Consider the following 24,369-nt stretch of genomic DNA (forward strand, 5'->3'; position numbering starts at 1 on the left):
TTTCACAGCATGCATTGAGCTGTGGCATCCTTCCTTCATCCTGGCAGAGGTGTCTGAACCACCGGGAGGCTTTGTGCCAGCGGGACACACCTTTGGGGCCGTGTCCTTTGCTGTGGACCAAAGCCCAGGAGGTTTCTTCGTCCGGCCACATCCCCTGCGTGCAGCCTGAGGTGCTGGGCCTGAGCGGTACCGAAACGAGCGCTGGCTTAGGGTTTGTGCGGGGTAGGTGAGGATCCGTGTGACTTTTTTATCCTGACCTGTTCAGAGGGGAAGGCAGAGATTGAGCGTTTTTTGGTGACTGTTCTCAAAACCAGCAGAAGAGTGACCACTGTAAGTGACACTAACTATAAATCTTTGCAGCCCTGTGCCAGCAGGATGTTCTGCCGGAGGGGATGACTGAAAGAAACTCATCTTGCTGGCAGTTCTTAAACCTTTAATGGATTTTTAATCTAGAGTGGTAGCCAATAAAAGTCAGCTTCTGATCACATCACAGACGGGAGCGATTTGGGTCTGCCATATGCTAATTGTCATCTTTATACCATGAGAGCTCAAAACTGCTTATTTCCGTTTCCTCCTACAGCTTTTTTTCTTTTTTTTGCTTGTGTTCAAGTTTCTTTGGTAAGCTGTAGGTGGCTTAAGTAATGCTTTCTCGTCTCCAGCGTAATTATCGGGGTTGGAGGCGAGATGGGGAATGAAGAGGGACAAAACCGCGTGGAAGCTTTCCGTTCCTAAAAACTGCATAAAGCCAGAGCCTGGGTTTTAAGGCCGGTGCCGAAGAGGAAGGAAGGTGAGGAATGGAGAGCCAGGTGGTAGCTGGATCTCAGCTGGAAGGGATGGGGGCTGCCCTGGACCACCGGTGATGGCAGAACGTCAGGCGGTGAAGGCAGTGAATCATTCCCCGGTAATGAAACTCCTCAGTGCTTCCCTGGGTGGCAAAAAAAAAAAAAAGAAGGGTGCGTGGGTGGGGCGATTCTGCCAAAGTGGGGGAGAGCAGCTCAGCCTTTCAGCACCGCGGAAACATGCAATGTTCCTCGTGCTGAGGGGGGAGAGCGCTGTTTGGGCTATCTCAGCCCGTTTCCCTGGGGGGCCTGTCCAGGAGGAAAGCCCCAACGTTAGCGTCTCGCCATGGCCAAAGCCACCTCTGAGTGTTGCAGGGTCGCAAGGGCTGAGCTTTGCTCAGGAGGGGGCTCTTTGCCTTCCCCCTCCCTGTTCCATTGCTTCTCTTGGGGTCACTTATTGCAGAACTTCTCTGCCACGGCTGTGTAACGAGGGCTTCGGCTCCTGCAGGGATCTTTCAGCTGTCTGGATCCTCCTTGCTTGTTGGAATTCGCCTGCCTCTCACCACTTTGTCCTCACGAGAGGAGGCTTGGGCTGCCTTCCCCCTGAGCTGACTTCTACAACCTGGCTTTTCAGACTGGTGATCTTTAGTGGTGGCTGGGCAAATTTGCCCCGAATTCACCTGCTGTGTAGATGTAGCTGGGAGTCCTGCCGTGCTGCCGTGGAGCCTTCCCACTCGTCTGAAATCCGTGCTCAGGATTTCACTCCTTCCTCCAGCACCGCCCGCCTTGCTGCTGCTGTCGGCACCACGGGCAGAGCCTGGAAAAGCCACTTAGCCAGAAACTGCTGGAGCTGGGACTGTGGCCGGTGGTGTGGTGAGGTGAGAGGCTTCCTTCAGCTCTGGTGTTAATCCCAGGGGTATTTCCAAGGAGTTTGTTTGTAGGAAGCCAATTTCTACTCTAGCATAACTTTAAAAGATTGCTTTCAAAGGCTGCGCAACGTTGTTTGGGCAGATAGTTGTACAAGTTATGCTCCACCCCGTCTTGCAGAGGCTTTTTTGTTTGTTTTTGTCAGGGAACAACCAGTTTCACGCTGGTTTTGGTATTGTGGTGCCTTTCAGGAAGGAGGCTGTTAGTCTATAAAGTAGACTCCCAAAGTTGATACATGGAAGTGTTTTTTAAGCCCCTGGGTTTTTCTGTCCCTCGATTCCTAATCCCCACAAATCACAGGGGGCTCCTTAATACTTGTGTCAAGCATGGGCATGGTCTGGCTGTGGGCAGAAGTGCAGCCACCGACCTCAGGCATGGTCCGGGACAGGCAGGTCCCCCCTGACTTGGGGTTTCAGATGGCTGCTTCTTCATTCCTTAACGTTAACATCCCTCTAGTAAACATGTCACATGGGGGATCAATGTCACTTAGTTTTGGTGTGATTTGTACAAGGGGAAAGGAAGGAGAATTTTTTTTCTTCCTTCCCAGCTATGTCCAGATTCACAGCTGAACAACCGGATTGCTCCAGTCAAACTCCATGGGGAGAAGGGCTTTAAACCACAGAGTAATTGGTTAGGTAAGGATGGCTCTAAATGTGATTGGGGGTGACGGTGGGGGAAGAAATTCTTGTTGATTTTTAGTTTAAAAAAAAACGAAGAGGAGGGAGGAAGTCTGCTAGATCCACTGGGTTAGTGACACTGCTGGCTGCTTTCGGGTAAATATTTATCCTGTGGCGATTGTAACCTTACATGATGAAAATTGGAGAGGTTCTAATGTTTGTTAATCAAACTGTCCAAGCCCACTGGTCTCAGACTTCTTTCTAGTTAGATTTTTAAACTGAAAAGAAAACCATTCCTTGGGGTGTTACTTGCAAAGTGTTAGGAGGTTCCTATCTTACAGAAAGGTTTGGATGTGACTCTTCAGTGATCCAGCTCTGTCCTTCATCACCACTTCCTGAAGGCTGCCTATGAAGTACCAGAGCTGTGCATGCAGGTGATCCAGCGGGAAGAGGAGGCTTCCTGCCCCACAGAGCCCGCTCCTACTTTCAGCATGCTTCCAGGTTGCAATGTTGGTGTGCGCTCGAAGAGCGCCAGGGGAATCTTATGGCCACAAGCAACTATTTTGCTGCCAAACAAACAGAAAGGAAATGATTAATACCATAAAACGTGACTGCAGCGAAACCCAAAGAGCTTTACACAACACTGACTTTGAAATACCTGGTTTTATTAAACTGCCTGCGCAAATCCTCTTGCGACTTGCCGGCGCGCTTGATCCTGTTTGCACGGCCCGGTACTGCGCTGACCACCGTAAGGTCTTGGTTACAAAACAGGCTTTAAGGGACAAATCTTGATGAGTCCCAGATACCGGTCTTGGCTGGCGGTTGGGGAGGTGATAGAATCCTCTTTACTGTTCAGCACCGTGCATTAGTGCTAAACCTGCCCTTTTGGAAGGGATTTGCGTGGGACGAGCATGTCCTGTGCCCTGAGCGTTCCCCGCAGCAGGTGGGCTCCCTCTGCAAAGGCACGTTGCTCCTGGTGGCACCTGGTGTCCTGTTCCGCGCATCCTCTGTTGCTTCTCAGTGCCCAGAGCAGGTAACGAAAGGACAGGTTAATGAAAGGGTGGGTTTTGTGAGCGCTGTTCAGAAGGGGTGAGGCTGTGGCAGATCCTGTGCTCGCTGCCCACTTGACAGCCCGGCTTGCAGCACGGGCAACCCCGCCGTGAGCATAGGAAGGAAGATGATCACTGTCATGTTCCTCTCTCAACTTCAGGGTGCATTCAGAAATGTGATTAAAAACCTCTGCAGAGCAAAAGAAAAGCAGTAGGACAGCAGAAATGTGTCTGCGTTGGTGAGTTTTTTGCAGTTTCTGAGCCCATAAAGGGGCCTCCTTTGTGCACGTGCCAAGGGGCAGCAGTTGTTGCCGCCTGGCACTTACTGCCTGAAGTTTTCTGCCTTAAAACAAAGCCCAGGAAACTGCTCACCTGTTCTTATATTTGCTGAAAGCCAGGACTTGATGCACGAGAGGGGCTGTCTGGGTGTTAATTTGATGTTCAGCTGATGGCAGGGTTCCCCTCCCTGGAGGGGGATTAAAAACGATAGCGCTCTTCTCCCGATGTAACCAAGAGGAATTTGGGAGCGTTTTCACCTCGTAGCCAAACCAGCTTTCTCAGCATCACCACCTGCAGGAACTGGGCATCGTGCTGCAGGGACTTCAGGCTCTCGGTTGTGTCCTGGTGCCAGTGACCCTCCTGAGGCTCAGGACGTGCTGCCCGTTGGGTGAGAGGACAGCAGGCTCTGAGCTGGTTTAACGTAGGACAGCCAGGAAGTCTGGACAAGTAGTGACTTCGATCAGGTGAAGGGGATCTGTTCACCTCTCGGACAGTGCCCTTCCCACAGCAATTATATGCAGAGCACGGCATGCCTGTGTTCCCAAAGCCAGGGATGGGGCAGGCTGGAGTAACTCAGCCCTAAAACAGGAGAGGCAGCTCCAGGCTGGCTGGGTGATGTAATTCCCCTTGTGCAAGCCCCAAAGTGGGTCAGGTCTGCGTGAGAAACGAGGGCAGTCTCCAGGCTGTGTAATACCTGCCCGGTGTGCCCTGCTGCCGCCAGGCAGGGTGCGAGCCTCCGCAGATGTGCAGCTCCCGTGGTGGGTGGATGGTGTGGTGGGTGGCTGCAGAGCTGCCAGAGCCGAGGATGAGGATGGAAGGAGGACAGGCAGACAGTTACGTGGCAGGGAGTTGAGCATCTCTGCACCTACCAGGCTTCTGGAGCCCTTATGGCTCCTCAAATGCCTCTGTTTGACTCTTCTGGCTAGGGCTGCTGAAAAGGTTTCAAAATCTAGGTTTTAAAAACACGTACTTACTGCTTAAAAGAAAAATAAATCTCATGTTAGAGCACTTCTGTACTGGATAGCTGCTCTCTGCTGGGTGTGATGTTATTTATGGGAATGCAAGGACCCATATCCTTTCCCGTAAAAGTTTTTTAAGGTTCTGCAACAAACAATGAAACAGAAGAATCCTGATGCAAGAAGCTCGATTGTGTTGTACTTTGGAGTGGTTACTGGCGTTACAGCACTTCTGCTTTTCCCATTTGCTTAAGAAACCTTAATTCATTTCTTTCAGTAGTGTTTGTATGTCTTCGCTGTTTTGGGTTGGTGCTGACTTCCTAGGATAGTGAAGCCTGTAACTGTTTTAATACGGTTCTGTTGGTACAGTTTCTGGCAGAGAGGATGCTACGTGCCTTCTTAGCACAGTGTGGTCAACAGAAAAATAAACAAATCCCCTTGAAATCCCAGATGACCAGCAGAAAGCTAGGAAGGTCGTGCTGCTGACCACCCCCTGAACCGCAGGGAGATGCGTGCAGCTTCAGGGTTACAAGTCTGAGTACAGCCTGGCTATTTCTAGGAGTAAAATGTTGGCTGATTTCCTTAGGGCTCCGTATCTGCTGGAAGTGGACGTTGTAGCTGTTTGAAAGCAAAAATAAGCTCCTGTTCTGAGGTATGCACTGAGTTGAGAGAACTTGTGATCCCTTTTGTGTCTGCAGCCCTGGCCTGGAGGCACCAGGTGTCAGAAGTCGGCGGTGGCAGGGCTCGGTGCCTGTCCCCAGCAGAGCACGAGCTGAATGGATTCACTCAGCTCGTGTGAACTGGCACGGCTCCACCTGAGCTAATGCAGAGTTTGGCCGCTTCTCCCATCTGCTTGGCGAAGCCAACTTGTTCTGGATGCCACATGTAAGAGTGCGAGGGCTTGAGTTGTCTCTGCCTGGCAGCGAAGTGCTACCAGGACCTAGTGGTGAAAAGCTTCCTATTCCAACCTGAACCTACCTGAACTCCACCACCTGTCCTTCCCTTGCGTTTATTTTCTTCCCTTCTGCTTTCTCACGGACACTTCTCGATGTTATTGAGAAGCTGAGAGAGGCAAAGCAGGAGCTGATGACTTCAGCTGGAATAATTCAGCATTCCTGACTGTGAGATTGTCAGCCCTACTCCAGGAGACTTCCGTTGTCTTTAACCTTGGAGTTTTCAAACTCTTATGGATCCTTCTGAAACACAATTGAAAAATGACTTTTTTCCACTTCTTGGAATTTGTGGATATGTGTGCTGCCTCAGCTGCTTAGGAATCTTTTCTTAAAGCCATTTAGTTCCCAGGCATTTTATAGCTTACACTTAAGATATGGTGTAAGTAGGGGGCAACAGAAAAAGAATGGCTGGAGAGAGTGTTTTCTTCGTTTTAGGGGATGAATGGGCCATAATTCTTGTTTTTTAACATACCCTCTGCTTTACATTCCTCAAGATCAAGCCTTCTTTATTATACTTTGAGTGTATTTCTTTTCATCCATCCTGCACAGCCTCCTCGTGATAATTCTTGTGTGGAAAAGGAGTGACCAGATAGGGCCAGGGCAACCCAAGTCACAAGTTCGCCTCTCTTATGCTGATCCTCTTTCTTGTGCTTCACATTTGGATGGTAGTGAAACTGTTCCCATAAGGTATTTATACTGAGTCCTCCCGCTGTGTACGTGTCAAGGATACAAAGAGGTGCTTTTTTGAATTAGCTAATTTGGTGGTTCTCGTATTTTTTCTAGAAAGGGGGACCTTTATTATCACAGTACCATGCTTGTGGCATCCATTTTCTACACAGTTTTGTGCACAATCTGGTTTAAATGGTATTTAAGGCTGGCAGTAGATCCATGCTTTTATATGTAGTAATAGTGCTACAATCTTGAGCCTTGGTGCTCAAAGGTTGGGATTTGCTGGGCTCCTTATGTACCTCCTTGCTCCCTTTTTTTGCAGGGCTGCCTCACAGCAGACCATGAGCAGGTAATGCACAAGGAGCACCACTGGGAATCATGTCGGACGAGTCAATCTCAGGGAGTGATCCGGACCTGGACCCGGACTTGGAGCAGGAGGATATGGAAGAGGAGGAGGAGGAAGATGAAGAGGAGGCAGCGATGGAGGAGGACAACGATGGGGATGACGAGGAAGACTTACTTGATGAGAGTGGTAAGTGAATGGGGTGGAGTCTGTGCATACAGTTGTTAAACAAAAATGTCGTTACAAATTTTGGTGAGTGACGGTGTAAAGGTTGGAGTTTCTCCAGAGATTGGTAGGGAGAAGTGGCTGTTTAAACAGCTTATGTGGCTGTTTGGTTTAAAAAGGGATTTAATGTAGGTTAAATCTGGACTTCTGGCCAAAAAAAAAGTCCATGGTGTAAACAAACCACAAGTGTAACCTGTAAGGAGTATAGCATTTATAAAATAGCTACAGATTCTAGGGAAGCAATTACATACAGAGGCAAATAAATCAATTTACAATTATCTCTATTATTAAAAGGATCCAGTGAAATTAAGTATATTTACATCATTGGCTTGCCAATGGGCAAACATTTTAATGGATTCCATGGGCAATTATTGCTCCCTTAAAATAACCCCCTTTAGAAAAAGGGAATTGTTTTTTTCTGACAGAGTGCAGAGTTCCTTTACAATACAAAAGGTGGCAGTGCTGACTAAGTGAGTTGTCACCTTCTGTCCTCGCCTAGTTATAAGTGCCCCACTCACCTCTTCAGTCAGGACCAATATAGCTGTTTGTGGAGCTCTTCTCTGCAGGTTCTGTTCAAGCAAGGTTAGGTAACTGTTCTGCTTCATAGCATGGTCCTAAAAATGCCTTTTGCCCACAAGAAGGGGTGATGTTGGAGGGCACATAGCAGTGCATGGCTGTTGGGTGCCACTTTTGTCATCAGACTCCTTGTGTCATTAAACTACAGCCCAACCCTGTAGAGATGTCACTGTATTTGCTTCCTTAAAAATTGTGATTTTTTTTAAATAACCTCAGAGCATACAGATTTTTGAATGCACCTACTTCAGCCTACTGAGAATAGATCTCATTTTCTTAGTGTAGAATGTGTTAAATACAGGTACTTCTGTCTTCTTCCAGTTCTTAAGGTATTTTTGGTTTCAAAGTACCTTGTCCTTAAGTTTTGTTTCTTATTCTTTCAGCCACTTGCTGCTTGAAGATGCTGTTTTGATTTAAAATGCTTAGAAAATGTTTATACAAATTTTATTCCTCTGATTCTATTCACGTGACTTTATCTCACGAGAAAGTAGTGGAAATGGCAGTGTTCAGTTAAGAAATGAGTTCCTGGGCTGCAGATTGCTCAGACTGACCTTGTCCCTTTGTTCACAGGAACCTGTACTCAGCAGAGCCTTAAGAACCATGACGTTTTAGAAAAACTTCTATTAACAGGGAGGAGTGGCTCTGTTTTGTGTCCAAGTGGGTCACTTCCTGTGGCTATTTTATCAGAGGCCTATGCTTTTAGTCATCTACATCAGTGTTGTTGTGGCTGAATACTCACCCTGTTCCTCAGGATCATTCTTTCCAAGCAAACTGAATTAATGTCTATATTTCAGAACATTGCTATCCAGTAATGACAGTAGTTTATTTTTTTCTTAAAACACTAGAAGCATGCTTATGCTTTGCATTTCTTCAGAGACGAATTAAAAACAAATTTTAATGAAGGTAGGAAATCAGGAGTGAAAAGAATTTGCATGTAGTTAACAATGGTTTTGTAGTTATTAGGTGCAAGAGAAGACTTTCTCACACAATGTGAACCAAGCTAGGATTTCTCTGAAATTTCAGATTTTCAGCTTTAATTCTGCTCAGCAGAATATCAGGATGCCTTCCGTGTGCTTAGCTGTGAGAACATTGCTTGCTGTGGAAGGGTGCACTCCGCTTTTCCTTCACTGCTGTGGAGTGACTCGGATGTTACTTGGCATCTGTTTTGCCTTAGATCTAATATAAAATCAGTCCACCTTTATTTGGCTTATGAATATGGCTAACTGCAGGCAGAAGAGGATCATTGTGTGGATGTGGCACTAAGGGACGTGGTTTAGTGGTGGAATTGGTGGGTCAGGTTGAAGGTTGGGCCTCAAGGTCATTTCCAACCTAAACAGTTCTGTAATTCCATGTTGCTTTGTCCAAGTAATATTTATAGTCCTGTCTCTCTGTAGATGACCCTCATTCATAAAATTCCCCTTCAGAATGCTTACTTTTCATTCACAAGCAGGAAGGAAGAGCTCTCATGGTTTTACTACAAAGCTTTTAAAAAGCTTTTGGTTCTCTGCTGGAACTTTGTGCTCCCCATTCCCAGCCGTGCCCATCTCCCCTCCTAGTATTGTGGTTATCCTGAAGATGTTCCGTCAGGGATCCTGGGGGGATCCTTCCCCCGTAATGGGAAAACAGTAAAAGATTTAAAAGATTAATTTCTAGCAGTAAAAGATTTAAAAGATTAATAATCTTTCATAGTTCCTTCCTTGGAAGGGCAACAGACTGAAGATCCCCAGGCTGAAAATGATTACTTGTTTTTGAATTGTATTGATAACAATAAAACTAACATTTTTGTAGTTTTCTTAAAAAATAGTGACTTTATTTTATGGAAGTAGGTTTTCTGTGTTTTGGTGGTGATTTGGATCTCTGAAGAACCATCCAAGGTGAATGTAACGTCCCCACCTGTTGGTGGTGGGTAGGCCAGCCTCAGGCTCACCGGTGACTTGCTCTCTGTACGTTCAGCCTGCTCAGGTCCTTTTGATGTGTTGTGTGGGGACTTCGTGCAGTGACTTGTTTCAGAATTTGCTGAGGTCTTTGTATTTTCCATATTGAGGGTCGTCTTCAGTTGTAATGGATTTTTTTCCTCAATTCTGCTCAGAACCTTAAGTTTTGTTTGAGGTTAGTATGGGCTGTTATGGAGATGATTTAGAAGTTAGCTTGGACTCTTACCGTGCAAACTTACTTGATGAAAGCAGTTACTAAACCTTGCCTCCAAGGGGAAGAAGAGCATGTGGGCTAGTTTCCTGAATGCTTCTGAATAAGCAGGAGTTAATAACTAGACAGGAGTTAATAGACAGGAGTTAATAACTAGACATCCTTTGTTCATTTCTGCAGTGCTGGGCAGTTAATGAGCCATAGCGCCATGTGCACTTGGAGTTTCAGTCCTTTCTCCAGTGCACTTCACCCAGGACATCCCGACCGTGCTGCCTGCATCTCCCTCCCGGTGGGTGCCAGGTTGCACGCCCATCCTAGCAGCGTGCTGTAGGCACAGCCGGAGGCTTCCCCTTCCCAGCCCTGGCATCCCTGCCCGCTGCATCTGCTCGCATCGCTTCTGGGCAGCAGCCCGGGTGTAATCGTGTCTGATTTTGTGATAGCAGTGCACGACTGCGAAGAACTTGAACTCCCCAAATCCTTTTTGCTACAAGCGTGGTGTAGTCATGACTGTAGAGATAAAGGATTCTTACAACTCTGATCCTGGCAGTTGCTCAGGGCTGTGCAGCACGCCATAGGAATAAAAGCTAATCTGAGCAAAGAGGAAACAAACCTCCGATATGGATTTTGCAGATGAACGGTCCCTGCATTTGAAATCATACCTCAAAGCTTTCCCGAGGAAAAATGGAGTGTTTGAACAGGTCCTACTGTAACATTGTGTTTTTTTTTCATTTTTTCTGTATATCTTTGGATCGTTCTGATTGAAGTGTCTGGAGATCATTGTCTCTTACTCATACATGTTGCTGTCATTCTGCTATTAATAGCCATAGCAAGTTGCTTGTTCTCTTGCCTCTGAGAATATGGGTTAACACATTTTTTTAAAAGTATATTTCAGGGGAAAGTGTTAAGAGCTGATTGTTTCAGGTGTCTGAAAGGTGCCGTAAGCAGGCAGGCAGACACCGTGCTCAGGCTCCTGTCTGTGTTTGCATGACGAGGGGTTAGGAGCAACAGATAGGGATTGAAATTGGTACTTCTGGAGCACAGCAGTGGACAGCTTTCTGTTACAACCCTATCACTGCACTTCTTAATATGCACATGTACTGGACCGGGGGATAGCCAGTAACAGTATGCTAGAGACTACTGCTGCAAACCAAACTGGTCTGCATGGGGGCCTTACAGATGGGAAGGGGGCACGGTTGTGTTGGCAGTACAGAGCTGCAGGTCCCGAGGGAGTGAAAGGGCTCGCAGCTGCTGGTTTTTCTATTGCAGTGCAGCTTCTTTGCAGGGCGAAGGCACCAGCATCAAGACTCAGCTCCTTTTCAGGGGAGACCAGAGGAAGCAGGTGGTGCAGGAGGTCAGGGAGGGGAGACGCCTTCCTCTTCACCCAAGCCTCTCACAAACCATGCTCATCGCTGCCTGTGATCTTGAATAACCCCAGGTATATGAATAACACACTAGTTTCAAGTAGGAGCACCTCTCGCTTGTGCAGTGTGTTGCAGAACACCTTTCTGTGGCTGCTTTTTGGTTGAACTCGAGCATGCTGCTTGTAGTTGTGGCTCTGAGCTTCCCAAACACCGCAGCAGTGCTTCACGCCAGACGGAGCTGGTGGGGCAGATCTGTGAGGATCTTTGCTCTCCTTGGGCTCTTGCTAAAGGAATGACTTTCTGGTTGAAGTGGTACTGCTGGATCAGCTTTGCCTATAATTTTTTGCATAGTGGTTGGGGGAAAAGTTGCTGTAAGATCATAGTGAGAATGGACTTTGTTCGATGTGATGTTCCCTTGTGGCTCTTTGTAGCTCATCACAGTGTGTGTAGTGAGCAGTACGGTTACATTGCGTGGGAAATTGAGTTGTAGGTAGCTGGAAAATTTTCTTCCCTAACCTGAGGGGGAAAATAATAAGTAGTTAACACCGCGGTTACAAGAAATTACTGGAAAATATTTGTCTAAAGTGATTTGGAAGTGTGGATTAATATTCTCCCCTTCTCCTGCCTGCAGTCTGGAAGTGCTTGGCCTTGTTAGAAGGGTCCCTGAATGCATCCTAGAGCTGCCTCCTTTTAGGAGAGCTTTATTCAGGTGCTTCCACTCCCGAACTTCCATCTCTTCTCCTCCCCCAAGACAGTGCTGGAACAACAAAGTTGTGGTGCTGGGGGGCACTCCCCAGCTGAATGTGTGGGGTTGGAAATGGAGCAAGCTGCTGTCCTTACAGAAGGGAAAGTCTTTGGTATAAATCTGTTCGTTTAACAGGATCCTCTACTCATTTACTTAAGCTTTGGCTTCTCTGAAGTTGTTCTCATAAATGAGGTCATGTCATACTGACTTTTATGAAACTGAGAGGCAGAGGAAGTGTGTGGAGACAGTCTCCTGAATAACATGCTGCTAAATGATATCCTGTTTTAAACCATTTTGTATCCAAATTTAGAATGGCCTGTGCTGCAGAAGGAGGAGGGAAAAAAGAAAAAGGCAAAGGGGAGCTGCAGCTAGGAAGTGATTTACCTGCAATTTTACTTGAAGTGACTGGTACAGATCAGTCCCAGCAACCTGAAGTCTTTTCCCTTCTACTTTTGAACCCTTTTTAATGAAATGCGTCCATCTGCTGCAGGACACGAGCACAGTGGATGTGATTGTTTCTTGCTTTGGTCTCTTCACCCTTGCTGTTTAGCCAGCAGCTGGTGGCAGGGGTAAGGGGAGGCGTGGACCTGTTGGTGTGAGCTGGGCATGGAAAGGCAGCTCTGCTTGGGGACTGCAAGTTGGGGAGCCCGCAAAAAGGCTTGTGGGGAGGATAAGGGGGAGCAAACAAAGTCAGGAGTTACCTCTAAAAAAGCACTGGAGATGATTCTTAATAAAAAGGATTTTTTTAAACTTAAACCTGGCTGTACAGGGTGTACGTATGCCAGTGATGGGTGCCAGTAAGTACTAATCCTGTGATTTAACCTGCACATTCCCAGGTGCAGAATGCAAGATGGATTGGGGATGTGGGAGCAGTGACTGACATCTTCCTGTTTTGCTTTTTTTTCCTTTTGATGGACTTTATCTTGACTCTTATTTCAGTTACTTGTGTCTGGATGCAGCTCCCTCTAGAGTCCTCCCTCGTTATTTCTGAGGAAGCCAGCAGGCTGCACGCTGAGGGAAGCAAACCTCAGCAGCAAGTTGGCTGCCTCTACAAAGCTCAGGGCTGCTGCAAGCCTGGGAAACCAAACCTGAACTTCCCTGTACCGCTGTGCACTCTGCTGGTTTTGAATGAGCAGGAAGACTTTTATGCTGGTAGTGACTGTGTTGTAGACTGCCTTCCAAGCTAATAGTTGAGTGCAGGCAGGATGGGATGAGTGATTTTGTAGAGGTGCAGAAATAATCACTGTATACAGAAAAAATTGCTTATGAATTAATCTTGCATATTGGTCTGCGTCTAAACCTTGGGGAATTTTCATGTAGTGTCTGATAACAACAGTCCTTACGGATCAGAACACTTAAAGGTTTCCCTGTAAGGGTGTAGGCTGCAGGATAACCTCAAGGCAGCCAACTTGCATTTAACTGCAGGTGTGTAATGCATTTCTGAGGTGGGTTGCTGTAGCTAAGAAGCTGTGGTTATTTTTAATGCTTTCTCACTCCCTGGAAAGGGCAGGAGCATCTGCAGTAGCTTTGTGTCTGTTAGACATCCATTCTGTGCCTCTGCAAATCTGAAACTTCAGAGCTGTGTTGATTTCCTAAGAGCCAGAAAGGTAGGGGCTGGCTGTCCCCTGTGTCCACTGAATAAAACACAAAAATGAAATTAGTAGCAAAAGCAAAAGGAGGCTGAGTACTGCCCCTTGGTAAGTAACACAGAAAGATGCTGAACTTACAGGAGGAAGGTTTGCCACTCCTGAATGGGCAAAAGCTCCCCCGATTTCTCTGGAACTCTTTGTTACAGCAGGCTGCATGCTTTGCCTGTGGGTTTTATGCGGCATGGTCTGTCCTTCAGAAGGAACGTGGGGTTGTGTCGGGGGCTGTCTGGAGCCCAGGGCGTTTTCTCCCGATCCCGTGTTACCCACCTCGGGCGAGGTGTGGTTGCAGGAGGAAGGATGCTGAGCGCTGCTGCTGCTCTGCAGGGCATTGCAGACTGACGGTGTCTCAGCTGCCCAAAAGCCCCGACCCTTTCCCCTCTCCTCCATTCATCCTAAGCCAGGGAAGTGCCAAAACGTCCCCGACTGCCTCCCTCCCAGGCTCCGACGGCAGCTTCCTTTCCTGAGAGCGTGGCACCAAGTCTGGTGGCGTGGAAGTGTTGTGTAACTCCAGAAACGACTCGCTCAGCTGCTTTAAAAGGAGGCGATGACGCCGGAGCTCTGCTGCTCTCACACCCGCTGGCTGGCACAGCGATGGCCGAGCTCCCGAGGTGATGCGCTGTTACGGCTCACCACGCTTTCTTCCCCCCTCTCCTTCCTCCTCCCCTTCAACCTATCACATATGTCACGATACAACCCCAAAATCCTTCTGGGTGGCTAAAGAAAAAAGCCTGTGGCTGTGGCTCTGCAGTGTGTGTATGGATTTGTCCCAGGCCAGAAACCTGCCTTTTAAAGATAAATTTCTCTTTATCACAAAGGAGCCCGGGAATCTCTGACAGAGGACAGTCAGGCTCACTTCCTGGGCAGGTTTTGTCCCTTCTTCCCCGTGCTGTTTTCAGCTCTGTGCCCCACCTAGTCATTGCTAACAGCTACAGTATTCCACCGGCAACTTGCGAAACCATAATGAAATCACAAGGAAGCTAATTAGTGAATTTGTAAGGTGGTGTTTTCCCTCCTGAACAGGTAAGGAGTGGCAAAGTTGCTTTGCCAAGGTTGCCTGATGAAGCCGTGGTGAAGCCAAAGTCACAATTCTCTGCTTTACATTTCATGCAGTGCCTCCTTTTATTTTCAGATGTACCAGGCAGAACGAAACACTTCTGTTCTGAATTTGAGTTTAAGCTATGCAAGGGCTCATTTTCATTTTTTCTTAATTTATTTGGCATTGTGCTGGTTTGGTGACTGGTTAAATAAAATGCATGTAACTGGCTGCTGTAAAAATAGAGTATTTGTGGCCAAGCAGCAGCAGATTTGGGAACTGTTTTAGTTAATTTACAGCTGTTCTTCAGCCTCTGAAACACAGCACCACATCGGTTACTTGCTTAATTTGGTACTTTAAATTGTTGCGCTAGGCTTTATAGAAAACTGCAGAAATGAACTTTTATGACTGATGAACCAGAGCTCATCATTTAGATCGAAGTTTTTGATACAATACCTATTTTTATACCCAAATTAATACCTCAAATTTTATTTTGATGCGCTACCTGTTTCTAACAGCAGCAGTTTATGCTACAGATGTTGAAACATCTTACTCGTGTTTTCTTCAGCATGCAGCTTACTGAGTAAGTCTGGAAAAAAAAAATTAAGAATACAGAGACATTATTTTCACTTGCTAATATGAAGACAGGAATGAGACAGGAGAAGGCTGCAAGATAAAACTCTTGGGGCTAGGTGAACAGCAATTTCTAGTTTAATTCCGTCCAAACAAATTTTGTAATTTAAGTACTTGAACTATTAAAAGCACTCTTTGAGTGACACTTGTGTACTTTTAGCTTGTGTTTGTCAGCTTTGCACTTAAGTGAAACCGGAACAGAGTTAAAGTTGTACAAAATCACCCTTTCGCAATGCACAAATACCTCGTGGTGGCAGCAGCAACGTAGCAAGCTGTAGGAGGAGATTCAAAACAGCTTCTTGAAGGATATAACTGAAAAACACACGTGCTGGGATTGTAACTCTGTGGACTTTCTGACTAACCTGTTGATAAATATCTGATATAAATCCCCCGGCTCCGATAAGATGTGAATATTTTAATAGTTGTTTTGCTTCAGTACATTGAAATTCAGTACGTTTAAAAAGCCCTGGAGTGTCTGGGTGCTGAGGCTGAAGCAGGGCATGTTTTATCATTCGCAGCACACCCTGGTTCATCACTGTACAGGTCAGGGTTAGGTTGTTGGGATGTTATGTGCAACTGCTCTGCCCTCCTTGTGATTTTGGGTTCCTTATGAAGAACAGGCTTAGGTAGCATATAGAATAAACCAAGATTTATATGGATATAAACAAAAATCTCCCGTTCCCTGCCATGCAAGGAGTTAGTGGCAGGAGGAGCTTTCAGGTCCAGCTTCCTGTGTGCAGGCAGATTTAGGTGTGAGTTTTAGACCTCGTTATTTTCTAGTGCTCAGGGGTGCTGCTGTTGGCTTGTCAGGTGGATAAGAGCCATGCTCAGAAGTGCCTTTATCTTGGTGTTCTATGGAAAATACCATTTTTAGAGTGATTGAAGCAGGGGAATGTGCTGTGTCGCTGACTTGGGAACCTCTCAAGCAGCAGGGGTTTGCTGACAAGCCCCTGGTGCAGTCCCTGTGCCTCACCAAGACCTCGCCTGCGTTTGGGATAGCCGGGACTGAGGCTGGGTGAGGTGTTGGGGAGAGAGCTCGTTCCTCCTGGTCTCACAGAAATGCTGTTCAGTGAATGGGCTTAGCAATAACAGGCTCACCTTCCAGGAGGAGATTGTTTTTATAAACGGGCCGTTTCTGGCAGACCCAGACTGCGGCTGTGTGAGCATGTACCTGTGGTGGTGACAGTGGTGGCCTCACCAGCGAGGCTGCTGCGAGCAGCACAGTCCCTCTCTGGTTTGCACCCTAAGGTAAAGGAAAGTGACTTTTTATTCCTCTGTGGAAAAGGGCAGGTGTGTGTTGTCTCTGATGCGATCAACTTCCATTTTCCTCGTGCTTGGCTGCTGTAACAAGCCTTGGAAAGCACCCAGCTGTATTGACACAAATGCTTGTCTTTAAATCTTGCTTCCCAGTTTCAGAAATCTGCTAGGTCAGATGCTGAGGTCACGCTTGGTGGCTTGTTCCAACCCTCCCGAGCCCTTATAAGGCCTGCTGTGAGGTCCTTGGCTGCGTACTTTTAATATATTTGTCCCTCTCTCGCCCCTTGATGAACACGGTCCTTGTAAGAGCCGTGCCGGCTGTCAGTGGCCGGCAGGAGTGCTGCACATCGCTCTGCTCCATCCCGCAGCTCCACGGGGCTGTGCCAGGGCTGCCTGCACACAGCAGCTTGGGGCTGGTTGCGCCTGTGCTCGTTTTCTCCCCCTCCAGCTTGTTGCGTCTTCCAAGCAAAGAGCTGCCTTCGTCTGCAGAGAGGTGCTCGCAGAGAGCCAGCTGCTCTCGCTGCGTGCCCCTCAGCCCAGGTTTGCTGTCTGTTACTAATGGGGTCCCCCTGTTGAGGGGTGGCAGGTAAGGACAAAGTCCCTGCGGTGCTGAAGGAGGCCAGGCAGGACCTCCAGCCCTTCGGGGCACCTCCAGCCCTTAGGGGCTCAACCCCAGCTCTAAGCGCTCCTTTCCTCCTGTTCCTGGCCTTCTGGTGCAGGCAGGTGGTGGGCAGGAAGCTCCGAATAAGTTTGTGCTCCACAAATTCCACACACTTATTTCCTTAAAGACTTAGAGATGTCACCTGGAGTCCTCGTGCTGTGCTCAGAGCCTCCTGCAGGCACGCAGCAGTCGCTGATGTAGGAGCCCATGGATGCGATGCTCTTTTGCTTATTACTGCGCAAACAAGTTCAAACCGCTCAGGTTTCGGGCTCAGCTGTCCCGGTTTCTTGCGAGCTGGCAGGCTTCGTGCAGGCAGTTTGCAAACCCGCAGATCCTCGGGTTGTTCCCAAAGCCAGAAGGCCGTGCTCCTTTTCCTTTGGGCGGCACGGTGAAGCCTGGAGGCGCGGCGGCCATCCCCGGCCGTCCTGTTGTCTGTTGGGATTCCCCTTGCGCGGGGCCCCGCCGGAGCCTGGCTGGTTATGTAAGGAGTTTCATTTTATTCTCAGCCTCCCTCCCTGCCACTAGTTGAGCTGGCTGGCGGGCTGCATGAATGGGACCCGATCCCGACGGCGCGCAGCTCCGCCGCTCCAGCCGGGGGAGAGGAGCCAGGCGTCCCCCGCGTGCGCCCTCCCCTCTGCGCCCCGCTCCCTGGGCGCACTGAGGGTGCTGCGGCATCGCCTCCCGGAGCCACGCCGGGCACTGCCAGTCCCCTGGTGGAGCAGCGGCCACCTGGGGCAGGGCTGTGGCGTTTGCCTCCTGCAGGGAGGGCAGAGCGGCAGTTTTTTATTTAGACCCAACACGAGGCGTATTTAACCAGTTATGTAACGGTGACCCTGCTCCGTCTCCGCCGAGTTCGGGGCAGATAGGTGCACGCTGATTGCCAGTGCGCCGGCTGAGTGGGTTTGCGCACCGGGAGCTCCTCACCAAAGGTATTTTTGGAAACCCTAAGGAACCGGGACTGTTTTCTCAGGAGGCAATTCCTGCCTGCGAGCTGAGTGGCCGGCGAGGGCAGGTTTAGCGCTCACCAGGCTGAGGGCAGAGATACCGACTTGTTGGGAGCCACTGGAAACTTTTCCTCCAGACCCTGAGCCCAGAATATACCGGGAGGGCCGGGAGCACGCGGCCACGTTGAACAAGCGCCGGGGCAGAGGTGCGGGCAGAAGGCGGTGCCCGGAGCAGCATGTTACTCCTGGATGAGTCCCAGCAGTTCCCAGGTAGGACGCAGGTGTTTCATTCTCCTTCTGCTTCTTCATCGCTCCTGCTTCCCTGCGGGGCTCCTTGTGCCACCCCCCTGCGCTGGAGCACCCCACGGGATGGCTGGCAGAGCTCCCCGGGAGCTGGGGCTCAGGTTTTTGTTTCCTAACCACCACGCTGTGATGGCAGTGGGTGAATTTTCAGGGTCTTGCAGTGCTCGCTGATTTGATGGAGGGGATACGAGAAAGAAACTTACTTTCTTTGTGCTTTTAATTGTGAAGACTTCAGTGTTGTGACACCCTGGGTCTGTCTGTTACTGTTTTTGCTGCTGTCATATTGTAACGCACAACTTTTTAGCAAGAGGGGAGGTAGTTGTTAATATCAGTAACGTTTTATATCCAGTGTTTTACATCTGCATCCCTTCAATTCTGTGTGCCTGTTTTTCCCAACAGCCCCCTTGAGAAGAGCTGTAAGATCCTAAGCTCCTCTGGTGCCAGTGAAGTGCTCGCTGAGCCGCTGACCAGGCGTTAGGCAGAGCTCTGGGTGCTCCTTCCACAGCACCTCCTTGGTGCCAAATAGACCGGGAGCCACTTGGCTCTTTTTTTTCTGCCCTCCCATTAAACAGAAGATGCTGGTCAAACCCCAGCCACGGTGTGGGGATGGCTGCCTCTTTGGTTGGTTGCTGTGTGTTGGAGAAGAAACTTTCTTTGGACTTGAAGAACTTCCCGTACTTGTCGCTTACCTTGTTCCTTGGAGGTCAGCTACCTGCAGAAGCCGAGCTCTTCAGCCTTGCTTGTGGGGCTGCTACCTCCAAAGCTCATGCTATGAGGCCGTAGGCTGCTCAGAAGTGGTCCCCAGCAGTTCCAGTTTATTACAGGGTAGATATAAGCCATGCAGTGTTTGTTGTCCCTTAGTGGAGAGGTGAATTCTGGCAAAAATCCCCTTTTCTCACTTCCTTATCTCTGGTTGTGGTGGCAGGACAAAGAAAGTAACTCTGGGAGAGTGTGAACTGAGGGGAGAGGAATTGCACTGCCAAATGTGTGGATGGACGAGGAATCTGGGTGATCCATATGGTGCATGTGACCCAGCAGGTAACAGGCATAAAGAGGACAGGAGGGGCAGGTGCTGCTGGAAATGGGGCTGTAGGTCACGTAGGTGGAGGGAGAACGCCCGGCTAGAGGCCTTCCGATATTTTTTTTGTATGGAAAGCTATTTGGGGTCATTTGGACAGACATCAGAGCCCGAGATGTGAATGAGCTCATCCTCACACAGCATTGCACTGGTCAGGAGTTCTCCCCCTGGGGGCCAGGACACTGCTGGGGTGTTCAGAGCAGGGCACCTGTGGGTTGTTTGGCTGTAATCTCAGCAAATTTACCAAGGAACTGCTGCCTGTTGCCTTATTTTATTTTTTTTCCAGGGAGTAATGAGCTTAGCTTTTTGGGGTGTTGCCTGCTTTGGATGGGGGTGCCCTTGTGACACCGCGCCCTGGATTCGTGAAGGTCTGCTGGCCCTGAGCAACTTGGCAGCTCTTTGGCAAACTGCTGGAGCAGCGCACAAAGCAGTGCCGGTGTTTTGAAAAGAAAAGCTAGATAGAAACAGCTCGTTCTTTGCTGGTGGTGTTTCACCCTGGGCTTATTAGCTTTCTCCAGTGCTCTCGGTCACTTTTTTTGGCTGCGCTTGGCGGGAGAGGTGCCAGTGGAATGCGGTGCCACACAGGCTCCAACTCAACAAATTGCATTTTTCTCCCAAGTGATGCCTCCCTCATTAAACAAAGCCCTCAAAGCAATTTCGGGGGAATTTTTAGGAACTGAAGCAGCAAAGGCCAACGCAGCTGAAGGCCTGCGCTGCTACGGTTCTCCAAGCAATGGACAAGTTTGTTTTGTTTCCCGAGTAGGAAATTCTATTTCAGGAGAGGACAGAGCACAGACGAGGGAGCCGACAGCTCGGGAGCTGCTCAGCACTGCTGTCTACCCCAGTTCTTTGCCGTAGTTTCCCTTTCTGCAAAACAGCCCTGCTGCTGCTGGTTGAGAGGTCGGTGTGTGGAGCACGTCCTGGTTGTGACCTCCCTGCCCCGAGGCGGAGTGCCAGCGCCAGGTCGGAGTTTTTGGGAGCCTCCCCTCCTGTACAGCATTACCGTGAGCAAGAACAAAGCGGTGCGCTGACACGAGGGGCTGCGTTGTGCTGGGATGATGTCTCACACAGCTCCTTTAGGTTGTGAGCACGGGTCGGGTGTCTTCTCTCCCCTCCCTCTTCCCAGCTCCTGAATGAAGCTGTGGCGAGGCCTTGGGGCGAAGATGAAAGTTTGGCAGCTCGTGCTCGGTGCTTGTTTGCCATTTTGGTGGCCTTGGGAGCGTGTGGCAGCAGTAATCCCCTCTCTTATTTCTCCTTGCTTTGAGGGTATCCTGGTATAAAGCTAATACCACAACTCCCAGCTACCTAGAGTAAACTAATGCTTATGTAAGCGTTGCATAATGCAGAGCGCTCGCTCCCTTGCTCGTCCTCTTTCCTTAGTCCCAGAAATGTGTGCCTAAGAAGGGTACTGGGAGCAGCTGGCCCCAGCCACTGTGCTGGGAGCTTGGCAAGCCCCCGGTTTGCATCTGTTTTCTGCATGTGAGTGTGGGGGAGAAATTAGCTTTGTTACCTAAATCGGTGTCTGTCCACCTTCACAGGGGGAAAAAAAAAAAAGTTGTTCTGTTTTTTGAAGAAGTTTTGAACTAAGGTCTGAGGGGTAAATCCAGTTTCTTGCTGCCTAGATGTCTCTGGTTATTGATTGTATTTATTTATTTTTTAACCTGGCTGGCAGATCTGTGCCCTGGGTTACTGGTTAACTGGGATAAGCAGCACGGGGAGGTTTCAGCTCGCTCCTTCACGCAGCTTGTTGAACGCTTTCCAGCACTGGAGCCTGAGACACTTCCTGGCTCCCGTGCAGTAGATTTATGTAACTCAGTTGCTCTCCCATACACCCCCCGTCGTGCAAAGGACAAATGTAACCCATCCCTGCTTCGCTTGCTGCCTTACTGGGAGCATTTGTTGGCTTTGTTTCCCTGCCCTGCCTAATGCCTGAGAGAGGGAGGGCTCCCGAGGAGGCGGCGTTTTAGGCTCGAGGACTTTTATTGGGGAAAAGTAATTCCGATTACCTACCGGGGAGAGGGATGCGAGGCAGGAGATGCCCTGCATTTCTCCAACCCTAGGAGAGCATCCCTCCAAAATCCCACATCCCCCTGAAACCCCGCATCCCTCCTGGGAGCTCAGCGGAGCTGGCCAGGGGCGCGCGGAGCTCCGGGGCCGCTGGCAGCCTTTGCCCCGCGGTGCCGGGCTGGGGCAGCCGGCGTTGTGTAAGTGCTGCTCGGGGTTTATGTAACCCGGGGCTCGGCGTATGCGGCCGGAACGAGAGCTGCTGGGTGTCTGGGGCCTGGTTCTGCTTGCATAACCCGGGAGTCAGAAGATAGATTGTCTGTCACCAGGGCTGGCTGCGGGAGGTTCCATTCCGCCTCTCAGCGCTTCTCAGCTGGTTTCTCTCCCTTTGGTTTTCGGGTTGCTTCTTTCTTTCCCCTGCTCTTCACTTTTGCTGGCCGAGGATTCCCTCGGGCTGGGAAAGGAGTTTCATTCTGCAGCACGAGCTTGCTGTGAATGGATACACTGAAAGGCCACCAAAAGGGGAAAAAAAAAAAAAAGAGGGGCAGCGCTGCCTTATCTTTTAAATTTTTATATTGACTGGGGCTTACTCCCTGCCTAAAAGGAGCTTAAGGATGTGTTTGGGGTCTGTGTGCTTTCTGGTCGGGCTCCCTCTGTTTTCTGTGCCGGTGTTTGCTTCAGAGCTCATTTTGCACCTTTCCCCTCTATCCCCCAGTCCTGGGCTGGGGTTCGAGGCAGCCTCTGCCCTGCAGTGTGCGGATGGAGTTCCTGAACCCCCAGCCCCGAGCACGTTACAGACACCCAGAGCAGTGCAAGATGTGCTATTTGAGCTTGCAGCAGTGCTGCTTGTCGTACCAACGTGACAGTCTGTGCCTAGGTAGCGACGGGAACAAGCGACAGACCCCAGGCGGCTCAGCCCCAGCCCCAGGAGGAGCTGACGTGCGGTGGCAGGGGACACTTCTGGGAACGGAGCAGCACTGGGGCCAGGCACAAAGCTCCACTCGTGTCCATGGAGCCGTGCAGCAGTGACTCAGCAGGACGCCAACATCACAGCCAGCCACAGAGGGTGGTGGTGGGGAGCCCACCCCTCCCCAGCAGCGGTTCCCTGCAGTCAAAAGGGGCCAGAGCGGGGCTGCGGGCTGCCTGCCCCACGGGGACCAGCATCTCCCCACATCCTCAGCCCTGGTAAGAGGGGGACAGCCCCGGGTGGCACCCAGACCAGCACAGCACGCACCAAACTGGTGCAGCCCAGAGGCTGGGTGCTGGCTCTCAGTCCGCTCGCTGGGAGAGGACCGAGGGGCGTTCAGCTGGAGGGGCCGAGCGGGTGCTGCTGGCGCAGGGGGGGGTAGGTGTGCCGGCTTATATAATGCTTACATAATTAGTGCTTTGTTAAGCAGTTGTGGCTGGGAGGGGCGTCCTGCCGCTGCCGAAGACTGAGCGCAATTATTTTCCCCAGGAGAACAAAGTCTTGCTGCTAATTAGCTGCCCCGAGAGCGGCTGCAGGAGGTGGCACAGCCCTGAGCCTCCTGCAGAGCTGTGTCCTGCTGAGGGGCGGCTTTCCTGGGGCTTCAGGAGGAAGGGAGTGGGTGTTGGTGTGTGCTGGGCCCCAGGAGGGCTTTTTTTTTTGGCTGCAGTGGGTGTTACAGCAGGTAGGGCCTGAAGGAAGGCAGCCTGGGCTTCCCCCCTGCTCTCCCCTGCACTGTCCTTGAGCAGTTTCACAAGGAGCGCTTCACAAGGAGTTTCCTGCTTCCAAAAAGCATCCTGGAAGCGTTTCCATCGTGCTGCCTCTGCGAGAGGTGCTCTGTGCAGCCACCTCTCCTCCCTTCTTGCGTGGCACCCGCACAGCAGCCGCGCTGGTTGCATACAGAGAATATCCTGAAAACTCTTCATTTATTTTCCACTTCAGCTGAGGACGGGATGAGCCAGGACACTGCTGCCGGCCTCCAAGGTGACTGCTGTGCTGCAGCCGAGCACCGGCATCACCTCCACTCCCCTCCAGTGCCCAGCACATGAGGAAAACACCAGCTAACCCCAGAGACATCTCCCAGCATGGCAGTGCCTTTGCAGTCAGGCTGGCTCTGTGGAGCCACCCCTGTGGCCCTTGGCACTGCCGTAGTTCAGTGTGTCAGCGACTGCAAGCTGCAGCTGTGCAGCGAGGCTGTCGTGTCCCATCCCTCAGCACTCCTCCCATTCATGCTCAGTGCCGGCTGCAGCAGTGCTCAGTCAGTTCCTAGAATGCCTGCACCAGCGTACAACTGCTCCTTGCTCTTCACGTGGACAGCAGACTGCTCCCAAAGCAAGCACTGACCTCCCTCTGCTCTGCACGCAGCCTCCGGCCTCACCATGCATGCACAACCCTGTCCTCAGGGTAGGAACTAAGGCTCAGCAACGCAGTGCTATTTAGTACCGTGAATTCCTGTAATAAAATGATTTTAAAGTCAAACAAGGGGCTGGTTCGCAGTGGTGTGCCTTCCTAGGGTTGTAAAAAAAAAAGGTACCTGATGCTCCAGGACGCTTGGCAGTGACCCGAGCCCCCTTGCAGAGCAGGCAGTGTGTGGTGGGAGCAAGTCGGCGCTGACCCAAAGATGTGGGAACTATCCTGCAGGCCGGTGCCATGCTCTTTTACATGAAACCTGAAAACATTATGCAAGGAGGAGGTGCACGGAGCTGTCACAACTCTTCCCTTGCAGAAAGTCAGTGTGCAAGCACGGCCGGTGAGTTGTAGCATTGTGCAGAAAGCTACCCGTGTAGCCACGTCGGAGTAGCGCATTGAGCTCCTGTTACAAAACCCTAATTGCATCTCTGTTGTAGAGGGAGGCTTGGCAGAGCTGGGGCAGGAATTACTCCACTCGATCACCTGATGAGACCTGCTCAGCGAGGCTGTTCCCATGCTCCATCCATCCCGAAGAGCAAACCTCTTCCTCGTACAGCAGTTTGGGAGCAGCTGTGGCTTCTGAACACGTTTCTGTTCTGTTGTGGGTCCCAGCTGTGCTGAAGCCCACTGCAGGACGTTCAGGGGTGTTGCTGGTGAAGAAGAGATCTCGGTGCCCAAATGCCCACATGCTGGGAACGGGGCTGAATGTGGCTGTGTGCCCCCTGCCCTGGGACTTGCCTTTGCAGGGCTGCGGTGAGTGAGGGTCTGCACCCAGGACGACACAAGTTTGGCACCAGATTTTAGGCTTCGGT

The 24,369-nt window shown here is 50.1% G+C and overlaps 1 protein-coding gene across 6 annotated transcripts in view; it reads left to right on the top strand.

Moving 5' to 3' along the window:
- The window catches only part of RAD54L2 (RAD54 like 2), a 62,041-nt gene that overhangs the window by 13,808 nt on the left and 23,864 nt on the right, over positions 1-24,369 (top strand). For 3 of the 6 annotated variants that reach the window (XM_068695054.1, XM_068695053.1, XM_068695058.1), the window contains exon 2: positions 6,552-6,761. In XM_068695054.1, coding sequence (XP_068551155.1) covers positions 6,608-6,761 — 154 coding nt within the window. In that variant the 5' untranslated portion in view covers positions 6,552-6,607. Of the gene's footprint in view, positions 1-762; positions 902-1,368; positions 1,658-6,551; positions 6,762-17,370; positions 18,069-24,369 lie in introns of those variants that run through there. The other 3 variants (XM_068695055.1, XM_068695056.1, XM_068695057.1) reach the window with 3 other exon arrangements.

The sequence above is a fragment of the Anas acuta genome, chromosome 11, assembly GCF_963932015.1.
Source record: "Anas acuta chromosome 11, bAnaAcu1.1, whole genome shotgun sequence".
NCBI classification, from domain to species: Eukaryota; Metazoa; Chordata; class Aves; order Anseriformes; family Anatidae; genus Anas; species Anas acuta.